At 35.5% G+C, this 20,226-nt stretch overlaps 1 protein-coding gene across 28 annotated transcripts in view; it reads left to right on the forward strand.

Moving 5' to 3' along the window:
- Positions 1–20,226, forward strand: part of ADAM22 (ADAM metallopeptidase domain 22) — a 247,036-nt gene that overhangs the window by 203,542 nt on the left and 23,268 nt on the right. For 12 of the 28 annotated variants that reach the window (XM_070617414.1, XM_070617391.1, XM_070617393.1 and 9 more), the window contains exons 23-27: positions 3,744–3,912; positions 7,234–7,348; positions 9,900–9,990; positions 13,480–13,497; positions 19,976–20,170. In XM_070617414.1, the coding sequence (XP_070473515.1) occupies positions 3,744–3,912; positions 7,234–7,348; positions 9,900–9,990; positions 13,480–13,497; positions 19,976–20,170 (588 nt within the window). The remainder of the gene's footprint in view (positions 1–3,743; positions 3,913–7,233; positions 7,349–9,899; positions 9,991–13,479; positions 13,498–19,975; positions 20,171–20,226) is intronic. The other 16 variants (XM_070617400.1, XM_070617404.1, XM_070617410.1 and 13 more) reach the window with 3 other exon arrangements.

Below are 20,226 nucleotides of genomic sequence, written 5' to 3' on the forward strand. Positions count from 1 at the left end.
GTCCTTAGAGATGATTGAGTAAATCCTGACGTAAAAGAGACAAAAGGAAGATAAGAGTTAGTTTTTTTTCATTAATTAATTTTTTTTATTGTGGTAACATTGGTTTATAGCATTATATAACCTTCAGGTGTACATCGTAATATATTTCGAATTCTGAGTAGATTACATCATGTTCACTACTCAAAGACTAATTACAGTCCATCGCCACACACGTGTGTCTAATCGCCCCTTTCGCCCTCCTCCCTCCCCCATTTCCCTCTGGTAACCACTAGACCAATCTCTGTTGCTCTGTGTTTGTTTGTTGTTGTTTTTATCTTCTACTTATGAGTGAGATCATATGGTATTTGACTGTCTCCCTCTGACTTATTTCACTTAGCATAATACCCTCAGGGTCTATCCTTGTTGTCACAAATGGCTAGATTTCATCATTTCTTATGGCTGAGTAGTATTCCATCGTGTATATATACCATATCTTCTTTCCCCATTTGTCCCTTGATGGCACCTAGGTTGCTTCCAAGTCTTTGCTATTGTGAATAATGCTGCGATGAACAGAGGGGTGCATGTCTCTTTATGCATTTGTGTTTTCAAGTTCTGTGGATAAATACCCAGCAGTGGAATAGCTGGATCATATGGTAGATTTATTCTTAATTTTCTGAGGAAACTCCATACTGTTTTCCATAGTGGCTGCACCAGTTTGCACTCCCACCTGCAGTGTATGAGGCTTCCCTACTCTCCACATCCTCTCCAACGCTTATTGTTTCCAGTCTTGTTAATTATAGCCATTCTGACAGGAGCAAGGTGATACCTCATTGTAGTTTTGATTTGCATTCCCTGACAGCTAATGATGTTGAACATCTTTTGATGTGCCTGTTGACCATCTCTATATCTTCTTTGGAGAAATGTCTGTTCAGATCTTTTGCCCATTTTTTAAGTGGGTTGTTAGTTTTTTTGTTGTTGGGATGTATGAGTTCTTTGTATATTTTGGATATTAACCCCTAAGATAAGAATTAGTTTAATGTGGTTGCTAGAGTTATGTTTAATTGGTCGGTAAAATCTTGCAAACTTTAGTTTGCATTTCATTCTCATTAAGGAAAATTAATGAAGACTTCTAGGTAGAATCAGTGGATTAAATATATGCATCTTCTTTTGCTCACTTCTGAAATCCCACTAAAATGACACTAAATGGGTCTTTTTAGCATTCATGGATCTACAGGAGACAGAGAAAGGGAGAGGGGACAACAACAACAAAATTTTGGAACGCGGAAAGCAAATGGATGTGTGTCAAATGATTATCAAAACTAAGAAAGCTGGATTCCTAAGTCAGTAATGGGGGAAATAAAAAACTTATCCATTATGTACTGTCAGTTCCCCAAAGGTTCAAAAATAGGCAGCAGCATCTACTGGAAAAGAGAGTAAAGAAATTAGGGGCAGAGGAAGGGGCTAAAATAAAGAAGATAAGTGAAAGTCTGTTAAAGAAGCAGCTGCAGCCACAGTTTCTTCCCTGACTCAGCTAAATGGGATTGCCCCCTCTCCATGGAAGGTTTGAGCTTTACATTCTGCAAAGAATAAACCGGAAAGTTTCCAAACTGGAGGACAACAGGCAGTGTTGATATCAGGGTTGTGTGGAAGTGATCCAGACTCATTGATGTTCAGTCAGAAAGCCCTAGAATTTCACGTCGTCTTTCTGGTCCCCCAATTCAAATATGAGCAGATTACCAGACATGTGAAGAAAGTCTCTAACGTGAAAAAAATGAAAAACAACCAACCAGAAACTACCCCCCGTCAATATTTATGAGAGAGAAGATACTTCTATCACGAAGCAAGAATAGATTGCTGTTCTAAAAAGTGAAGAACATTGAGAGAAGGAAAAAAATACTGTTTTTGGAAATTAAAAACATGATGGCAGGAATTAAACTCAATAGTTGAAACTGTTTCCCAGAAAGTATGGCATAAGAGGCAAAGAAATGAAACATATAGAACAGCTCATCGAGCTAGAATAGAAATAATAAGGGACAGAGAAAACAGCAGGGAGGAAATTGGCAATGAGTAACTCAAGAGTATTGGAAGTACTTGAATTTCCATCTTAACTGACTCACCAAGTGAAATTAGAAGGACATCTAAAGATATCATTATGAAATTTCAGAACCTAAAGAAAAGAATCCCAAACATTTCCGGAGAGGAGGGGCAAAAAAAGAATCAGGCATTAGAATGGTTTAAGATTTATCAACAGGAATCCTGGGAGCCAGAAGACAATGGAGTGAATGATTCCCAAACTGGAATTCTGTACCCAGGCAAAATATCAATCAAGCGTGAGGGTAGAAAATAAAGACACTTTTAGATAGGCAAGTTTCCCCCAAATTTACACCCCTATACCCTTTCTCTGGAAGCTACTGGAAATTGTGCTCCACCAAAATGAAGGAGTAAACTAAGAAAGAGAAAGGCAAGGGATTTAGGAAACAAGATACTCCCCATGAAGGGAGACAAGGCAATCCTGCAGTGAATGGTGAGGGGAAATCCAAGATGTACTACTCTGCACCTGGGACAGGGGATAACCGGATCAGATAGGAACAGGGGAGACTCCGCATAGACACTGCAGGGGAGATTCCTACAGGAACGTGAACTGATATCCACACACATCTTGAGTGGAGATTTTGACAGCAGAGTTGGGTTAGTTTTGAGTTAGAGATAAGTTCTTAGAAAAGTAGGCAAAGAAACAACAAACAAGCAAGAGACATGCTAATCTAAGGGAAAATAAAAAATTGTACATGAAAAGAATTTAATTATGGCAATACTGTATTGCTCAACTGAAGAACATAGTCATTATAATGTGCATGTTTGTTAATGATTTAACTATTGATTAAACTAAATTTATGATGAGAGGATAGGGAAAAGAGATAAATTCTCATATTCCATGGAAGAAAGTCAATTGATAATACTTAAAAGGGAAAAATAAAAAACAGTGACATAAGCTCATTATTTAAAAGTATGTACATAAATAACAAAAGAATCAATTAAGAGTAGAAGATGGTTTCCTCCAGGGAAGGATACATGGAGGAGTAGGGAGCAGTAGACCACTTTACTGCATTTAAAAAACCAATTTATCTCTTTGACTCTTTAAACTGTATGCATGTATAATTTTGATAAAAATAAATAAAAAGAGTGGAGATTTTTGTGCTACCATTGACTTGGCACCATATGAATAAACTGATTTTGAATATACATTTTCAGTTCCTATTCTATTTATTTTTTTATTCCTATATGACATGTAGTCTTGCTATATTGAATAGTGAAGTTACAGTAGTTTAGCCATTCTCAAATATAATTTGTAAACATCGCAATCTTCTTGGGAAATGTAAACCAAAACCAGTTCTCATCCTTGTTTGAAACATGTTTGAAATCTTGAAAGCTACTTACTTATCAAATCACATACTAATTATAATGGCTTACTTGACTTGTACATAAAGCCAAGGCAAAATGATAACGTAATTTCAATTCAGGTCCTTGTTGTAATAATTACGTTTAAATCCTAAAATATATGAATATCTCTGAAAAGAATTAGGTCAAAAGATTTGATTGCTTCCTTCATTTAGAAGTTGAAAATGCTTATGCTACTGTTTTTTATTAGATGGTTAATAGAAAATAGAGAAATTGATATTGCCTACTTTTTAGTGTTGAAGCCTAGTCTCAAGATGAACATGAATTAATGGAATCCCATTTTCTTTTTGCTCTCAATTTATTTTTAGTGGTGGGCATGTTAAGCTTGAAGAAGATGTAGATCTTGGCTACGTGGAAGATGGGACACCTTGTGGTCCTCAAATGATGTGCTTAGAACACAGGTGTCTTCCTGTGGCTTCCTTCAACTTTAGTACATGCTTAAGCAATAAAGAAGGCACTGTTTGTTCAGGAAATGGAGTAAGTATCCAGTACCTTGCTGTGGGGGAACTATTCATTTCTTTCATATCACAGAAATAGATAGGACCCTAAACTGCTTATTTCTGTAGTAATGGAAAACATGCTTATTTGTGTTTCTGGCTGGTATATAAGCAGTAATTTGGTCATAGTCATTTGAATATTTCTGTTTGTAATCTGCAAAAGCCTTAGAATAAGGAAAAGTATAATCTTCTATTTTCTTTTTTTTTTTTTTGAGGAAGATTAGCCCTGAGCTAACTGCTACCAATCCTCCTCTTTTTGCTGAGGAAGACTGGCCGTGAGCTAACGTCCGTGCCCATCTTCCTCTACTTTATATGTGGGACACCTACCACAGCATGGCTTGCCAAGCGGTGCCATGTCTGCACCCAGGATCTGAACTGGCGAACCCCAGGCCACCGAAGCAGAACATGCGCACTTAACCACTGCGCCACTGGGTCGGCCCCTATTTTTTTTTTCCTCTTTTTTCTTATTATGTTAATATGATCTCATGTAATATAATGCCAGCTTTCTACAAGTGATCTGGGAGATAAATTTTAACAAACTATAGTGGGATAAAAAAAAGAGAGTAAAGGGCCTGGCCCGGTGGCACAGTGGTTAAGTGTGCCTGTTCCATTTCTCAGCGGCCCGGCATTCGCTGGTTTGGATCCCAGCTGTGGATATGGCACCGCTTGGCAAGCCATGCTGTGGTACGCGTCCCACATATAAAGTGAGGAGGATGGGCGCTGATGTTAGCTCAGGGCCAGTCTTCCTTAGCAAAAAGAGGAGGATTGGCAGTAGTTAGCTCAGGGCTAATCTTCCTCAAAAAAAAAGAATAAATAAAAAGCAGAGGCAGTGGCCACAATCTGTAACAACTAGTGTGGTCCAGGCACTGAGCAGTTAGAACAGACCATAAATAACTGCTGTAGCCACACCAGTGAGTACCAGCTGAGGATAACTCCTAGAAATAAAAACAGAATAGTTTAGGAAAATGTTTCTCACAGATGAACAGGAAGAATGGCATTGTTTAAAACACTAAATTCAGTTAGGAATTCCTATACTAACAAAAACTTTTTTGGTTCTTTGTTCTTTTGACCTGTGCTGTAATTTTCTTTTTACCCTCATTCCAGATTTTTTGCTTGAACTGGTTGCATTATCCAGTTGAGGTAAATGATCCTTGTCCTGGAATTGTAAACCTTCAATCCTGGTCATTCCATGTATATCCCTGAGGGATATGCCAAGAATTTCCTTAGGAAGGTGTTACTAATTGTTATTCTTTGCCAAAGAATAGGAGTTCTTATGGCACATGAGACTAGAGAAGGATATAGTAAGTAGTTCTCCTATAAAGGGGTCTGCTAAGTCTTTTTTCCTTAATAATTAAGAGAATGTTAGGGGGAAATGTTTTTTGGGGGGACATGGGAAAGAATAATGAAATTATTTCTTGATCATTCATACTAATGAATAACTATGTCTTATTCATCTAGAATCCTGAGTATGTAACCCAGATGTCAAACATAGCTTGTTGTATTAATTAACTGTTGGTTTAATGAATGAGTAAAAGAGTGATGCACCTAAGTAGATCAGGTGGCAAATGGCATCCAAATTATTTACAATAATTATGCATTAGACAGAAAGGTTATAGCCTATTTATTTTTAACTTACAGTAACTCAACTCTGTGTATGTGACAATAATTAAAATGAGAAATGCAGTAGATATTCTCTATTTGCTGTTGTGTAGTTAAGAGTGTGAGCTTGGATTCAGACCGTCTGAGTTTGAATCCCAGCTCTGCTTCTTACTAACTGGTAAGATTGGAAAAATTACTTAGCCTCTCCGTGATTCAATTGCTTTCTCTGTAAAATGGCAATAGCAATATAGTCTACTTTACAGGATTGTTGGGAAGAATCAATGAGTTGATACTTGTAACTTATATGTAATATTTAAAACAATGTCTGTAACATAGTGTTCAATAATGTTAGCTATGACTTGATTTGTTATGATCGCTGGACACTGGTATCACTGTCTGCTCTTGTCATTGTATCACTGGTGCTGTTGTATGAGATGGAAACTGATACTTGGAGAAGCCAGTTGAGCTGGTTAAGGTCAGTTGGTAAGACAGTGGTGAACTGGAGACTCAAACTCAGGCCTTTAAACTCTTTTCTTCTGGCATATTTATTAATCTGCAGAAATTTGTTAATCTGAATTAATTTAAAATCTGCAATTTTTTAGTCACATTTTATAGTTACATTTAGATGTGGATGTGTGTTGTCTCCTGGCAAATTAGATCAGACAAAAGACACAAATCTATCTAGTGAAAATCTGCCTCCTGAACAACTCTGATCTTAAGCCTCAGATTTAAACCTGAATTCTCTCCTACTTCCCACTCCATTCAAAGTTGTTTTGAATTATAAGATCTAGGTGTAGATTCTGTTTCCTGGATATATAAATGAAGACAGATTATTGTCTGATAATTTAAAAAATTTGGTGCCGTTTTTGTGTGCATTTTTTCCCTATGCTTTGTTGAGGGAGTTCTCAGTTCCCATGACACTGAGGTAGCTAATCTCTGTATCTTGAGTTGAGGTGCCAAGGTTATAGCTTTCTGAAGCTTTCTTCTCAGATCGCTGCAAAGTATCAGGCTTCCCCTCTTCTTTGTCAGATTCTCTTTATCTCGTGTGCTTCCTAACAGATGAATGAGGGGCCAGGCTGGTGGTGTAGTGGTTAAGTTCATGCTCTCCACTTTGGCGGCCCAAGGTTCGCAGGTTTGGATCCTGGGTGTGGACCTAGCACCTCTTGTCAAGCCATGCTGTGGCAGCATCCCACGTAAAATAGTGGAAGATTGGCACAGATGTTAGCTCAGTGACAATCTTCCTCAAGCAAAAAGCGGAAGACTGGCAACGGATGTTAGGTCCAGGCTAATCTTCCTCACACACATACACACACACAAAAAAGATGAATAAAATTTTGGTATAAAGACAATTTCTTTGGAAGAAAGAAACTCTTGGATTGGATAATTGCAAATGATTTTGTAATCCTACTTAGTTTTTAATATAAAATTTAAGGTAATGAAATGCAAAACAATAATTTCATTGTTTTTTTTGACATAAATTCGTTCTTCTGTTAAAATTCATTATTCCCTTTGGGTCAACTGTTGATCTCTAGAAAATATTTTTTAAGTACTTGAGTAAGAAATAAAGTCATTAGTATTAGGAAGAAAGTACCAATAATTTTTCAGTATCATCAAAGTCTAGCACATGATAATTAGAAATTAATGTTTGTTTTTCATGCCTCTGTCCCAGGGAGTTGAAGTTTCAATTGATTTTGGATTTCAGGTTTGCAGTAATGAGCTGAAGTGTGTGTGTAACAGACACTGGATAGGTGCAGACTGCAGCACGTACTTCCCTCACAATGATGATGCAAAGACTGGTATAACTCTGTCTGGCAACGGTAGGTGCTTCATTTGGTACTGTTACATAGTCTTTATACACAAAGAAAGAGAAAACTACTCTTCAGACAGTTTCATTGGGATTATTTTTATGACAAATATAAATTAAATTCACATAATAATGAACTCCAATATACAACTGGGGTCCACATTATAAAACTGATTGCTTCCATTAAATTGTAATGATATATAATGTGGAATATAACTTAGGCTACTGATTTAGCCTTATTTGTCCTACATCAGGCTGAGATTTTTCAAGTATTGTGCTTGTTTGGGGCTGACAACAAACCTTAGCATTTCTTTTAAATGAAGAAAGTAGTCAAACTTCTTAACTGTCTGAATTTAAAGAGAGAATTTTATATTTTAGGACTAAATAAATAGGGACAATTGAAGAATTTATGTTTAAATATTTTGTTGACTTTATTATTCATTATTATAGGATCTCATCTATATTCAACCCCAGTTCTTTTGCCTGAACTGTAGGTAATTCTAGAAGTAGTAACCTTGGCCAAGGTGCTTGGTGGGGGTTTAAGGACATGGATAAGAAACAACAGGTGCAGTTCTAAAGGCCAGAGTGGCTTAAATGGAGAAGTAGAAATGAAATGCAGATAATTGAAAGAACACATACCTTGGAGGTAAATGTCCCCTTTTAAACTATTTTGTCGTTTCATTATTGAGTATTCTGTTGCGTGAAATAGTGCTCAAATCCTGAAGTCCATTCACCTCCAAAGGATGAGAAAAAAGGTGTATGTTTATTCTAATCATCCAGACAGGTTAAAAATCTTAGCCAATGTGACTTTAATAAAGAAAATCAGGGAATGATTAAGATTTTGGCATCCCCAGTCTTAGCAATGGTAGTGTAGGGTTAGTTCCAGCAGTGAATGCAGAGATGAGGCTGTTCAGGTCCATGGATTTAAGTAACTTGTCAAAAGTTGTCATACCATTACTTAGAAATGATCAGGACTAGCATTCAAGTTTATTGATTCCTGTTGAATCCCTGGAAGAAAAGGAAGGGAAGACAGACATACCAGGTCTTAGAGTAGGAAAATCCTAGTGACCCGGGGGGTACTCTGGCATCTGTATCCACCCATCCCACAGAGGACCTGGACAGGGGAGAGTCTGCCAGTCTCCTCAGATGTCCTAGCCCTGCCGTCCAACCTGACTCCTGAGGGTTCCCAGACAGAGAGGCTGCCATGCCTTCCGTCATGAGGAATTAGAATCTGCTCCAGTCAGCCGTGATTACTGATCCTTGATGTCTAGAAAGATGCCTCAGGAGTGCAGCAGACAAGGAGAGATCTTACCTCCTCTGGGTGAAACAGATCTGAGTGATTTAAACATGTGGTGTAAATCATTATCAGCAAAACAGATCTCGTGGTATCAGAGCCAGGCCTCTGCTCTGCCTTTTCTGCTCTTGGGCCCGCACTTGAGCTTGTTGACCAAGGCTTTGATTCACTGGGCCACTCTCACTGCCATAATCCCCTTAAGGGTTATATCTCAGCCTGCCTGACAACAGATGCTGACCCAACAATGCCATTACTGAGTCCTGAGCTTCAGCCCTGCCCTGGCCCTCTGCCAGTCTGGCACCACCTCACTCTCATGCCTCACCAGCACCGATCTCCAGCTCACCAGACTCTATCTTTTCCTTTGGCTTTTCCTTCTCTAGCATGCCAAGCCTTCATTACCAAGGCTGGGAAGTACAAGCCCAGATGATAAAAGCACTGCTTTTATCATTTATACTACCTGAGCACTCATTATATAAATCTGTAGACATGTTTTCTCCCTTTAGAATCTTTTTTTTTTTTTAAGATTTTATTTTTCCGTTTTTCTCCCCAAAGCCCCCTGGTACATAGTTGTATATTATATTTTATGTGGGTCCTTCTAGTTGTGGCATGTGGGATGCTGCCTCAGCATGGCCTGATGAGCGGTGCCATGTCTGCACCCAGGATCCAAACTGGCGAAACCCTGGGCCACAAGAGCAGAGGGCGAACTTAACCACTCGGCCACAGGGCCAGCCCCTCCCTTTAGAATCTTATATTTACTTTAAGAGACAAAATATCACACACAACTGAGAGCAATAAGGACCTTGCATTAGTAGTAAACATGGATTGATGTGAACAATAACATTCCTAGAATTTCTGAGGAAGAGGTCAGGTTCGAAAGGAACACAGATTTCTAGAAGTTCCTCCCCAAAGGGTGCTGTGTCAATATAGTAGTATCACTCCTCCTTTTTTTCTTATCTTTACTCTTCCTTTTTTAGTTCAATGACCTGATCATATTTTACAGAAAAAATCTGGAAAATACAACTGTGCAAAATGCACTTGGACAAGAATTACAAGGGAAGATATACACAAAGAATTATTTTAAAAAAATGATTGATGTGGATTGCTAAGTTATGGTTGATTTTTCTTCCCTTTAAAAAATTACCCACTTTTTCAAACAAGTAATGTTGCTAGTGTGATGATTACGAATCTGGAGAATAAAGTTTCTGAAAGAATTTTATATCCAAATATCGATTACATACACTGATCTTCACTGTTTCTTTTCTCCCCTTAGGTGTTGCTGGTACCAATATCATAATAGGCATCATTGCTGGCACCATTTTAGTGCTGGCCCTCCTATTAGGAATAACTGCATGGGGTTATAAGTAAGTGAAACGTCTCAATATTGTTACTGTCCCAATACACTTTAAAACATTTTGTTTAAATGAGTTAAACATTTAGAAAGTTTTGTATCATTGGATAAATATACCTGCAATGAAAATGGGTCTGGTTCAGCATTCAATCTTGATTATTCTTGGCATGATTATAGGTAACAATAATTTACCATTTTTTAGATCTTGACATGATTCCCTTCTATTCTAAAATTACTGAATATTGTTTTAAAACCATTGCGTTAAGTAAAATCTATCTAAATCATGTCTTATACAAAGGCTGTGTTGGTTTGCTTTTTAGTGACACAGGTTGTCTTGGCTTAACCACATACCCAGAAATCTAGGCAAAATAGTGAATTAGAGAGCGTAATGCTTTAATAACGACAGCAATAATAACAGTACTATCAACAAGAACCATAGCAGCAGATCTGTTACTGAATGCTTGCAATGGCCATGCATTGTGCTGAGGGCAAAACCCCTTTATCTTTACAACCAGCATGAAGAGGACACTATTATTTGTTAAATATGTGGGTATTTTTGTGTGAAGATAAGGCTGTTCAGAGATTTTTTTTGTTAAAATTAAAATTCAACTTTATATTACAATTTTTAAAAGCCTAATTCTTTTTTAATCTTCAAAGTTCAACTTACAATTCTTTGGTTCTATTTGTAAATTTTAAAAAGTTATGTTATATAACTTTTGAATATTTGATTCCCTTAAGCATTTAGCTAAGTCAATGACTTCAAACATTCCGAACTTAGTTTACATATTTACTATCCTCAGTTTCCTTTTTAGTACTTCAATCTCATGATGTGAAAATTTTCCTTAGTATTCAAATAACTTTTTTAAGTTTAGTAAATTAAAGCTTAAGCATAGCGAACCTTAAGTTCTCTTTAATATTTCAACTGAAAATCATAGTTCTGCCGATCTCTGATGATGTTGTTTCAGGTTCCCAGGCCTAGAGTTTCTCTCCATTTGCAAGGTCTGCAGCTTTTGTTAGGCATTCTGGGCATCGCCCCATTTTATAGCCTTTTTTTTTTCCCCTCATAGAACAAACTTAGTCCACCAAAAAACTTGGGAATTAGAATATTTTAGACTTTAAAAATACCTCAAACCTTTCAATAGACTAAGCACTATGTGATTGCTGTTATTATTATCACCTGGCATGATCATAAACCAAGGAACCAAAGGAAACACCTGTAAGAGTAAATATGGCAGTTGCTTATTGTGAGGTCCAAACTCTGAAACAGTTTCTTTGACTGAAAAGAGAGCAGTTAGTTTACTGCCAGGATAAACTTTGTATGTTACAGGCATTAAAATAGAGAAAGACATTTGTGGAAGGCTGTGTTAACACATAGCAGAGACAGCATAGTAAAGTTTGGCATAGCATAGTCAGTCTGGCATGGTATAGCATAGCGAAGGAGAGCACAGCTGAGAAGTAATGCCTTGCCCTCATTAAATAAGTCCCTAGCCCTGTACACAGTAGCTGCTCCGTGCCTATTGGCCTCTTTGATGTGCAGGTTGTTAGGTATATTGCATACTTATATTTTCACCAGCTGATTTCAGCGTAACATTTGGAGTTATAAAATTATATGTCTGAAAGGAAGAGTCTTCTGTATATTTATTGTTTTACGTCTCCTCACACCTCTGGTGAATTAGCCCCGTCTTAGAGTCAACACTATTTCCTGGACTTCCCTGATGCAGGACTTACATAGTAGTTGCCATGACAAGCATTGCTGCTTTGAAGTAGCTTATTGGTTTCATTTGGTCATGTGAAAATGGAAAGCAAAATTGTTAGTTCTGTAGTGTGTGATTTTCTGCCACCTGCTGATGCAAGTTTATATTTCATTTTTACAATCTTGGAAAAAATTCCCTTTCAGAAAATAGGAAACTTAAACATCTACTCCTATTGCTAGTAGATGCAGATTACTAGTGATATTTCCTGTGTCCATTTGTTGTAGTGATTAGAATTAGAAGTACTTCTTTCTGTATTTCATTTCTTATTTTTATGAAATTCTTTTGCGGTTTCACTGGTGTTTTTATTTTCATTTCTGAATATATGTACTTTGTAGATTCATTAAAGAAAAGACAAATCTTGTTCATACTGCAGTATTCTCTTCATAAATAATTTGAATCTAAATGAAAATTTTAATATTACAAAACTTATTTAGAGTATGTTTAAAAATAGAATGAGAATGTAGAAATTTTAATTCAGGAATTAAATTCATGAATATGATGTTTCACATATTCTATTTGAAATTCGAAAATGGATTTAGGACTTGAGAACTCATTTTCTCATTAATCCTTCCAATTAAACTTTCTACTCCTTCTCCAAGCCTTGGAGTCGGGGAATGGCAGGAATAGGAAATGAGGAATACTCATTTGGAACTGGTGGACTGCTCAGGTAATCAGATCGAGAATAAAAAGTAAAACATGTTGAATAGAAAGATTCTGGGCTTATTTTCTGACCCCCCCATCTGTGATGGTTTCAGCAATGAAAAATAAGAAGTAACAAATTGGCATTTTTACCCTCATGAGTTCATTATTAAACAAGATAGTTACAAAATGTACAGAATAGATTGGCCAGGGAAGGTGCTACAAACGAAATCTTACATGGAAACAGTGTCCTTGGTCTTGGAGGAGGGAGCCCCCTGCTCAGTTGCTTGACCTTTCTAACATGTCTTCAAAATATTAATACTTAATTAGGTCACGATGGAAAGTTAAAAATCAACTCTTTTAAGTTAAAAGTTAAAAATCGTTAGTACTTCACTGCCAGATCCTCTAGAAACGTTTTTGTTTAGGTCGGTTCGTTTTGAAACTCGTGTAATTTTATTTTAGTGTATTTTACTAAACTTTGAACAAAGTATTTCCAATGTGAAGTTTCAGTGAGTAAGTAGTAATAACTTAGGAGGTTCATGACAGCCAGGAATTAACTCATTCTAATTTATCATACACGATGAAATAAAATGTTCTAATGTCCAAAGTTTGTGTTCTCCTGTTTGAAATTCTTAGGAATGGCTTTAGTTTGGGGTATATATTCCAAAATAAATAAACTACGATTTTTATTTCTATGAAAACACAGTTAATTTATATAAGTAACTTGATTAATTTTATTATTTAAATCAATATACATGTCAGAAAACCTGTATTTGAAATAGGGTTGACTTTAGAATATTACTAAATGTTTAATATGATAAGCTTGATATTGAGAAAACAGTTACTCTTTAATAACTGAAGTTTATTTATGCATTTAAAAATAGTTATTTGAAAATATTGTCACTGCCCCTTTGGTGTCACTTCTGCTGAAGATGAAGTGGAATCTGTGTGTGTGCGACTGTGTGTGTTCCCCATTTTAATTTTCAACTCAGAGTCCTCTAGTGGAGACTTCTCTGAATGCTGAAGCTTTTGTTTAGTGCTGTCTCTTAATGTGCTTCCATAGGTAACTAATTCTTTTTTTTCTCCCCTCTCTTCTTGTCCATGAAAAGAAACTATCGAGAACAGAGGTATGTGATGAGAATAATCTGAACACATAACTGAAAGGTTTAAATCCTGTTAGCATCTTTGGAATTCGTACATACAGTTATAGATCAAGTTCACTTTGTTTTTATGCTGTAGTGGTCACAAACTAATCTTGATTTTTCGTGACCTTGAAATGATAACATTAATAACGGTGCTGTGGAATATATTAATTTAAAACAGATCTATCATTATTTAATTTTAATGGTTCTTTCATCCAACAATACTGCAATTAATAGAAGTTCTTATTTTTGTTACTTTTGTAGTAATATATATGGAAATTGATTTTTTTTTCCATGTAAAACAAACTTCCTCTGTATGTTAAGGTATCACCTTTGCTTACATTAGTTAATTGGCCTTTCTTCATGTTTATAACCTCTTTTTGCCTAAGACTTTCTGAGAGATTTTGTTATTTGTTACTGTTGTTCTATTAGTAACTTCCATCCATAAGTGAGAAAATGTATACGGGCGGAGTGTTGTGGTCAGGAGAGTGTCCTGGCACTTGATGAGCCTGTTTGTCTCTGCGTAAGAAAATATTTTTTGTACTGATTAGGTAATTGCACAGGTAGTTAAAGAAATAATTTGCATAGTTGGAATCTCTGATTGTCTAGTATACTTTTTTTGAATAAAAAAGCCCATAAAGTCAGACACCCTGTTCCTCATAATCTTAAAACCTATGTTTAACCAACAGCTTAAAAAGAGGTACAAAGCATTCATGTAGTTCTATAAGAATTGCCTATTTTTTCTAAATCTAAATTAGCCCTTATTGGTGGTCACCCTTCACTTTTCACATTTAAAAAATTGCTAACGCTATTAGCTATTGAACAAAAAATCGAAAATATCCTGGAAAGTGATAACCCACACGAGGTCTTGTACATCGTATAGTACTAGGTTTACACTCCGGATATCTATGCAAATTCCTTCTTACTTAACTTTTCCCACTGTTCCGTTAAATGCCTGTGGTAGATTAGGAATAAGATGTAATAAATGTGTTGATACTTTTTCAGGCGTCTACCACAGCTTATATTTTTTCACAAATTAGAATTTTAAACTTTACTTTTCTGTTTTTTTCTACGTTGTAACTTAAAATTCCTATAAGGCTTTAGCCGTAAGTGTCTACAGAGTTTCTGTATATAAATGGTACCTGCACGGTACCAGTTGAGATCTTGGTCAGTTAGCGTATATATTAGGAAACACTGACCTTTCCCTGGAGTAACTAACTCATCATTAATGGAAAATGTAAAACTGAGGCAAAATTAATTAAATTTTTTAAATAACTAGATTTCTTTGTGATATGTTTTAAACTCTTGTGTCCAAAAACACTGGAGAAGAGCTGTAGCCATTTAAGCTTTCTGTTGGGTAGAAGTTGATCAGAAATCTAAGTTGGATGGCTTACTTCAGTGAAAAGTAAAATTAGACTAATAAGATAAAAAATTGATGATTCAGCTTCATTTCCATAGGAGCTAAGGCTATAATGTAATTTAATATTGCTGACTGTATAAAAAGGAAAGAAAAATGTTGCAAATATGTAACATAAGCAAAGCTAAAACAGTGCTCTAAGATGTGTCCTCACCAGGGATACTACCCAGAATGAAGGAATTGCCCATGATACAAAAAAGTGATTAATATGTAAAACTGTACACCAATTGCTTATTCTAACTCAATATATGCTTAGGTACAGTTAAGGAAATTTTTACATTAAGAATTGCCTTTATGTGCCTGATAAAATAATTTCATGCCTCCGGTATTACTGAGTCATCATTTTATCAATCTGGCTACTCTTTTTTGGAATCTAGTTCATATTTTGAGAGTTGTCACATCTTAAGCAGATATTTATTTATTTATTTTATATATTTTGGTATACTTCAACACAATCTTTATTTATTTTTGGCCTTGTCCATAGGTTTGGACAATCAATCTCAAAATGGAGAAGTAGCAAAGAGTGGACTTAAGATCAGGAAGTCATGAATGTATGAGTATCTTCTCAAGGATTTTCCTTTTTGATAACATATGTTAGTGATTATAGAGAAGGTGGTAAGGCCAACATACCAAAGAATGCATTAAGAAATTTCAATCTTGTAAAAATATCTACCAATATTCCAATAAAGATATGCCTAGTTCCAAAGGATGCCAGAAAGTAGAATTAAGAATTTTGAGTTATCCTTGCCTTTAAATTATATTTTCATTTGAGGTTCTGTGATGGGAGGACCAAATGACATGGAATCAGAAATCCACTTGCTACTATATGGTCTTTGGAAATCACTTAAATTTTCTTCAGCTCTAAATCAGATAAAGTTCTTTGTCATCTGTAAAGCATTATAGTAAGGGAAGTTATTAGTATGTGATCTCTGAAAACTTTCTGTTTCTCTGATCTTCAAACAGAAAAGGTGAGTGTGGTTGTTCTCAAAGAGGAAGGCAGCATTCATCGACATTAATGAGGCCCACAAATACTGGTTGAGCTGGTGAAAGTACTATTGGTGAACATAGTTTTGCTTTGACGTTGAATGCAAGACCATGTTAAATATGTAGCCAGTTAACGGATTCTTCTTAACGATAGAAATAATGGCTCAGAAATTCCAAATTGGGCATAACTTTCAAATTATTGGAGAGGTCAGGCAAGTAATTCTGTGAAGGAACCTCATAACCTGGTAAATTTGCCCTCCAGAGAATGTGTTCTCAAGGTTTTCATTATATCAAAGGAATGTGTGATAGGTTTAATTGCAAATCTGGCAAAAAGATGAGAAGCAAACCCATTTTTTTCTTTACAAACTGCTTAATAAAAAATTAGAAGCCCCATTCTGGGGCACAGTGGAGGCAGAACCCCATACATGAATGATATCCCTTTAAATTTGCCAGTGTCATCTTGTGAAGGGTGGGAGCAAGGAACCTAGGAGCCACGGATAATTCTTATACACCATGTAGTTAGAAGGATGGCTATTGACCCTTTTGTTTAAAATCTTCAGAAAGGAAGACCTCCGTAATTTTTTCAGTTAATGCTATTGTTTATGTTTTAGCATGATCACTTTAGGATTTAGTAGCTGTATACTTTGTAACAAGAATTATAAGTTTGAGTTTTAGTTTTCAGGTTGGTTTACGAATAGCAATAGAATAGGAAAACATTAATTGAACTTGGATTTATAAAACACTCATATTCAGTTGAAATATTCTCTTCCTTTGTCTAAAATGAACACACATCATTATGATTAATATGAAATAGAATAATTAGATCATATCTTCCTGATCCATACCATAAGCAGAAATCTCCTTCCCCATTTCTTTTCTCTCTCACCTGTTTTAGCCACTTTATTTTCTGCTTGTGAACCTCCCTCCTTTTTTTGCAAACCTTTCTTAGTTTGTTTTTATATTATTATTATTTCAGTGATATTCATGCATCTGTCAGTGTGACTTGGTACACATTACACAGTATTTCTTAAAACAGTAAAGTAACAATTCTAATAACAGATAGCCCAGATGCCAACAAAGCATTGGAGAAATTCCTCCTTCAGCATTAAGGTTAAGTCTTAAATTTTTTCATTGTATTCCCATATCAAGCATGCATAAGGACCACTAAGTTAAATATTGTGGTTCAGTGGACCCTTTTAGAAAAGATCAGACTTCCCTCATAACAGGGATACATTAGGAGGAAAAATAAGTTAGTTAAGTAAGCTTTTATTTTCTTTTGGTCATTATTTATAAAAAAATTCATGCACGTGTCTAAAATATTTGCATGTAATATGGGAAATATGAGGTAATTTTCCCATTGTAAAACTTAGCACTGGTCAGGTCACCTAACATAGTAGTCACTTCTAGATTTCAAAATTCTATGAAACCAGCAAAATTTAGGAAGAAAACCATAAAGAGTAGAAAAATAAATTCAGTGTAAAAAAATTTAAAGAGATCATTTAGTTGGTCATTTATGATCTTTTATAACAAATGATAACATCTTATTTTGTTAATCATAAGGACCTGATACTCTCTATCCTCACTAACGGGTAAACAAGAAGAAATAAGTTTGTTATAACATGTAATAGGTATTGAAAAAGGATAAATTTCTGGACAGTGAAGGATGTTAAATATTATTCTTAAAAGACTTCTAACAAAATTCATAACCCGTCATTAACATTTTAGTGCATTTACTATGTGAAGAAAGTTACATGCATTCCTTGTGGAATTTTAAGGAGAATGGAGAGTAGTTTCTGTATTTTGGAGACTTCACAATAGAGATGGATAAGAATCTAATCGTCCTGGGATGATAAAAATCAAGGCCCTGGCCCAGAAGTTCATTGAACTTAAACTGCCTTCAGCCCCTTGACTGAAGCCCACAGTTTATGATTTGCTTAACATTTAGGGATGTTTGTGTACTGTGTGAAAGATGACCATTGACTGCAGAGAAGTTACATTGGAGGAGAAGTGAAATGTGCTCAGTTAAAGAAAAAACACTGGGCCCCATCCATTGGGAGGAAGTCCATTTAAGCCTGCAGTATCAGCTAAATGAGCCCTTGGTAAATGCCTGAATGCCAGAACCATGTAGACAGAAAGTAATTTGGGGAATAGATTAATGGAAAATTGAAGTGTCATTGGAACTTGTCTTTATTTAATTTGAATTTAGTGAGGTACATCTCATTGCTTTATAAAGATTGTCGTTAAATGTATAGTGACAAAAATGATTTGTTAACCATGAAGATTACTATTGGAAATATGATGTTGATGGGATGTTCTCTGGCATTCTTTAATAAATATTACTGTGATACAAAAGGGAAGTTTTGTCCCTGAGGCAACATACAGAAGAACTCTGATTTTATTAAGAGGTTTTTTTCAAGCATTGGTAGAATATTTTACTGATATGAGGCAAGAAAGAAAATATAATTCTACAGGTTAAAGGTCTCTTGCATAAGAAGATATATCATTTGTCCTATATTATTAACACTATTAATATGGGGAAATTGCATTATTTTTCCTATAAAGTTAATGTTTCATAATACCGTGGGAAAAAGAAAGAAAGATTACAATTACGAGCTGAAGTCACTTAAAGGATTAAAAATATTTTGAAGGAATACGTATCAAAGAATTGTAGGTAAAAGTAGTCTTACATACAAATCTAATGATAAATTCTTTCTTAAAGGGAAGGAGTAGATTTAATCACATTAAATTTATATATGTGCTTTATATCAGTTGAAAACTCTTCTGTAGATTTGTAGAGATGTGTGAATATATACGATTGAAATAATATGAGAGAGTATTCAATCATTCAGAAGTACGAATGACCAAGTATTTTAAACATTTAAAACAATATGGTAATTAGTATAAGCAAGCAAACATCTGAAAGTGGCATTTTTTGGACAGAACTTAGCATCAGCAAGTGACCATGACTCGTATAGTAACTAAGAGAAAACCAGATAGGAAAAGGAGTTAGCAAATGTGTGCCTTTGTTGCAGACCTATTTAAGTACAGCTCTGTTTAAAATTCTGAGTCCAACAGTAGCGTGTGGGACCTCCAACAACAGTACCACATCAAGTCTTAGATGCAGTTGGTAGTTTAGCCATGCATTGGCAAATGATCAGACTAGCTACTGGGGCAGAGGGGTTGACCAGGTGGTCCTATCTAAAGTTTTCTACCCTATTCTCTTAGGAGAAGTAATAAAAATCTGTTCTAGTCTTAATTAATTCAAAATCAGAGCGAGTGGGGTCAGGAACAGTGCAGATTTAATAGATTTTCCCTTGCTCACTCCTTCTACAGTGGAGAGAGGGAACTGAGGTCACCTCCAACTACTATAAATATCCTTCTGTGGTGTCAACAAGAATTCAGTTTTCAACCCTTTCTTCTTCTTGCTAAATTATCTTCCTTTGCATATTCTACTGTGCAGTTCTAGAATTATGTTCTTGATTGACCTTTGAATGTCTTCCAGTTTCTTCATATTTCTGTTAAATGAACAATGAAGCTCCAAATTGAACAGAGAACTCTAATAAGAATTTCTTTGGATTAAATTATAGAACATAGCTTCGAAATCAATCAGTTCTTTTAGGACCAAATCAAGGTTATGTTATATAGTGTTTAGAAATCATAGTTTACTTACCACAGTGAAAAAAAACTTATGCCTTATCTGGGCAGTGACTGTTCCAACACGTCTCCTTTCACACCAATATTATTTTTTAAAAGAGCACTGTAGTTAACATCTCCAAGTATAATGAAGTTACAATGAAAAACCTCATCTTTTCATAATTTTCCCCTGAAAGGGAAGCAAGGCTTTCTTCATCCAGACTGTAAAGACTTCAGTGATTGCATTTCTGATCTCTACAGTTAGAATGACTTTAACTTGTCACATTTATTAATAATTTACATGTTGTTATAGATTTGATTCATGTAGATCATTATCCCTACCTCTTTTTTCCTAAAATAATATTTGTATATGTCTGTGTTCATGTGTGTGTCTTGTTTTCTGACTCTGAAATGTTTATTATGCCTTAGACAGTTACCCCAGGGAGATTATGTAAAAAAGCCTGGAGATGGCGACTCTTTTTATAGCGACATTCCTCCTGGAGTCAGCACAAACTCAGCATCTAGTTCTAAGAAGAGGTCTGCTTTTCTGTCGCATTTTCAGATTTCTACCTGTTCCATCACACATTATTCCATTAGTCAGAACATTTCATTATTTTGCAGCAGGTTTGATTACTTCTTCCTTCTTTCTTGAATGTTAAAAAAAATAGTATCCTTTGTTC

The sequence above is a fragment of the Equus przewalskii genome, chromosome 4 (assembly GCF_037783145.1).
Source record: "Equus przewalskii isolate Varuska chromosome 4, EquPr2, whole genome shotgun sequence".
NCBI lineage: Eukaryota > Metazoa > Chordata > Mammalia > Perissodactyla > Equidae > Equus > Equus przewalskii.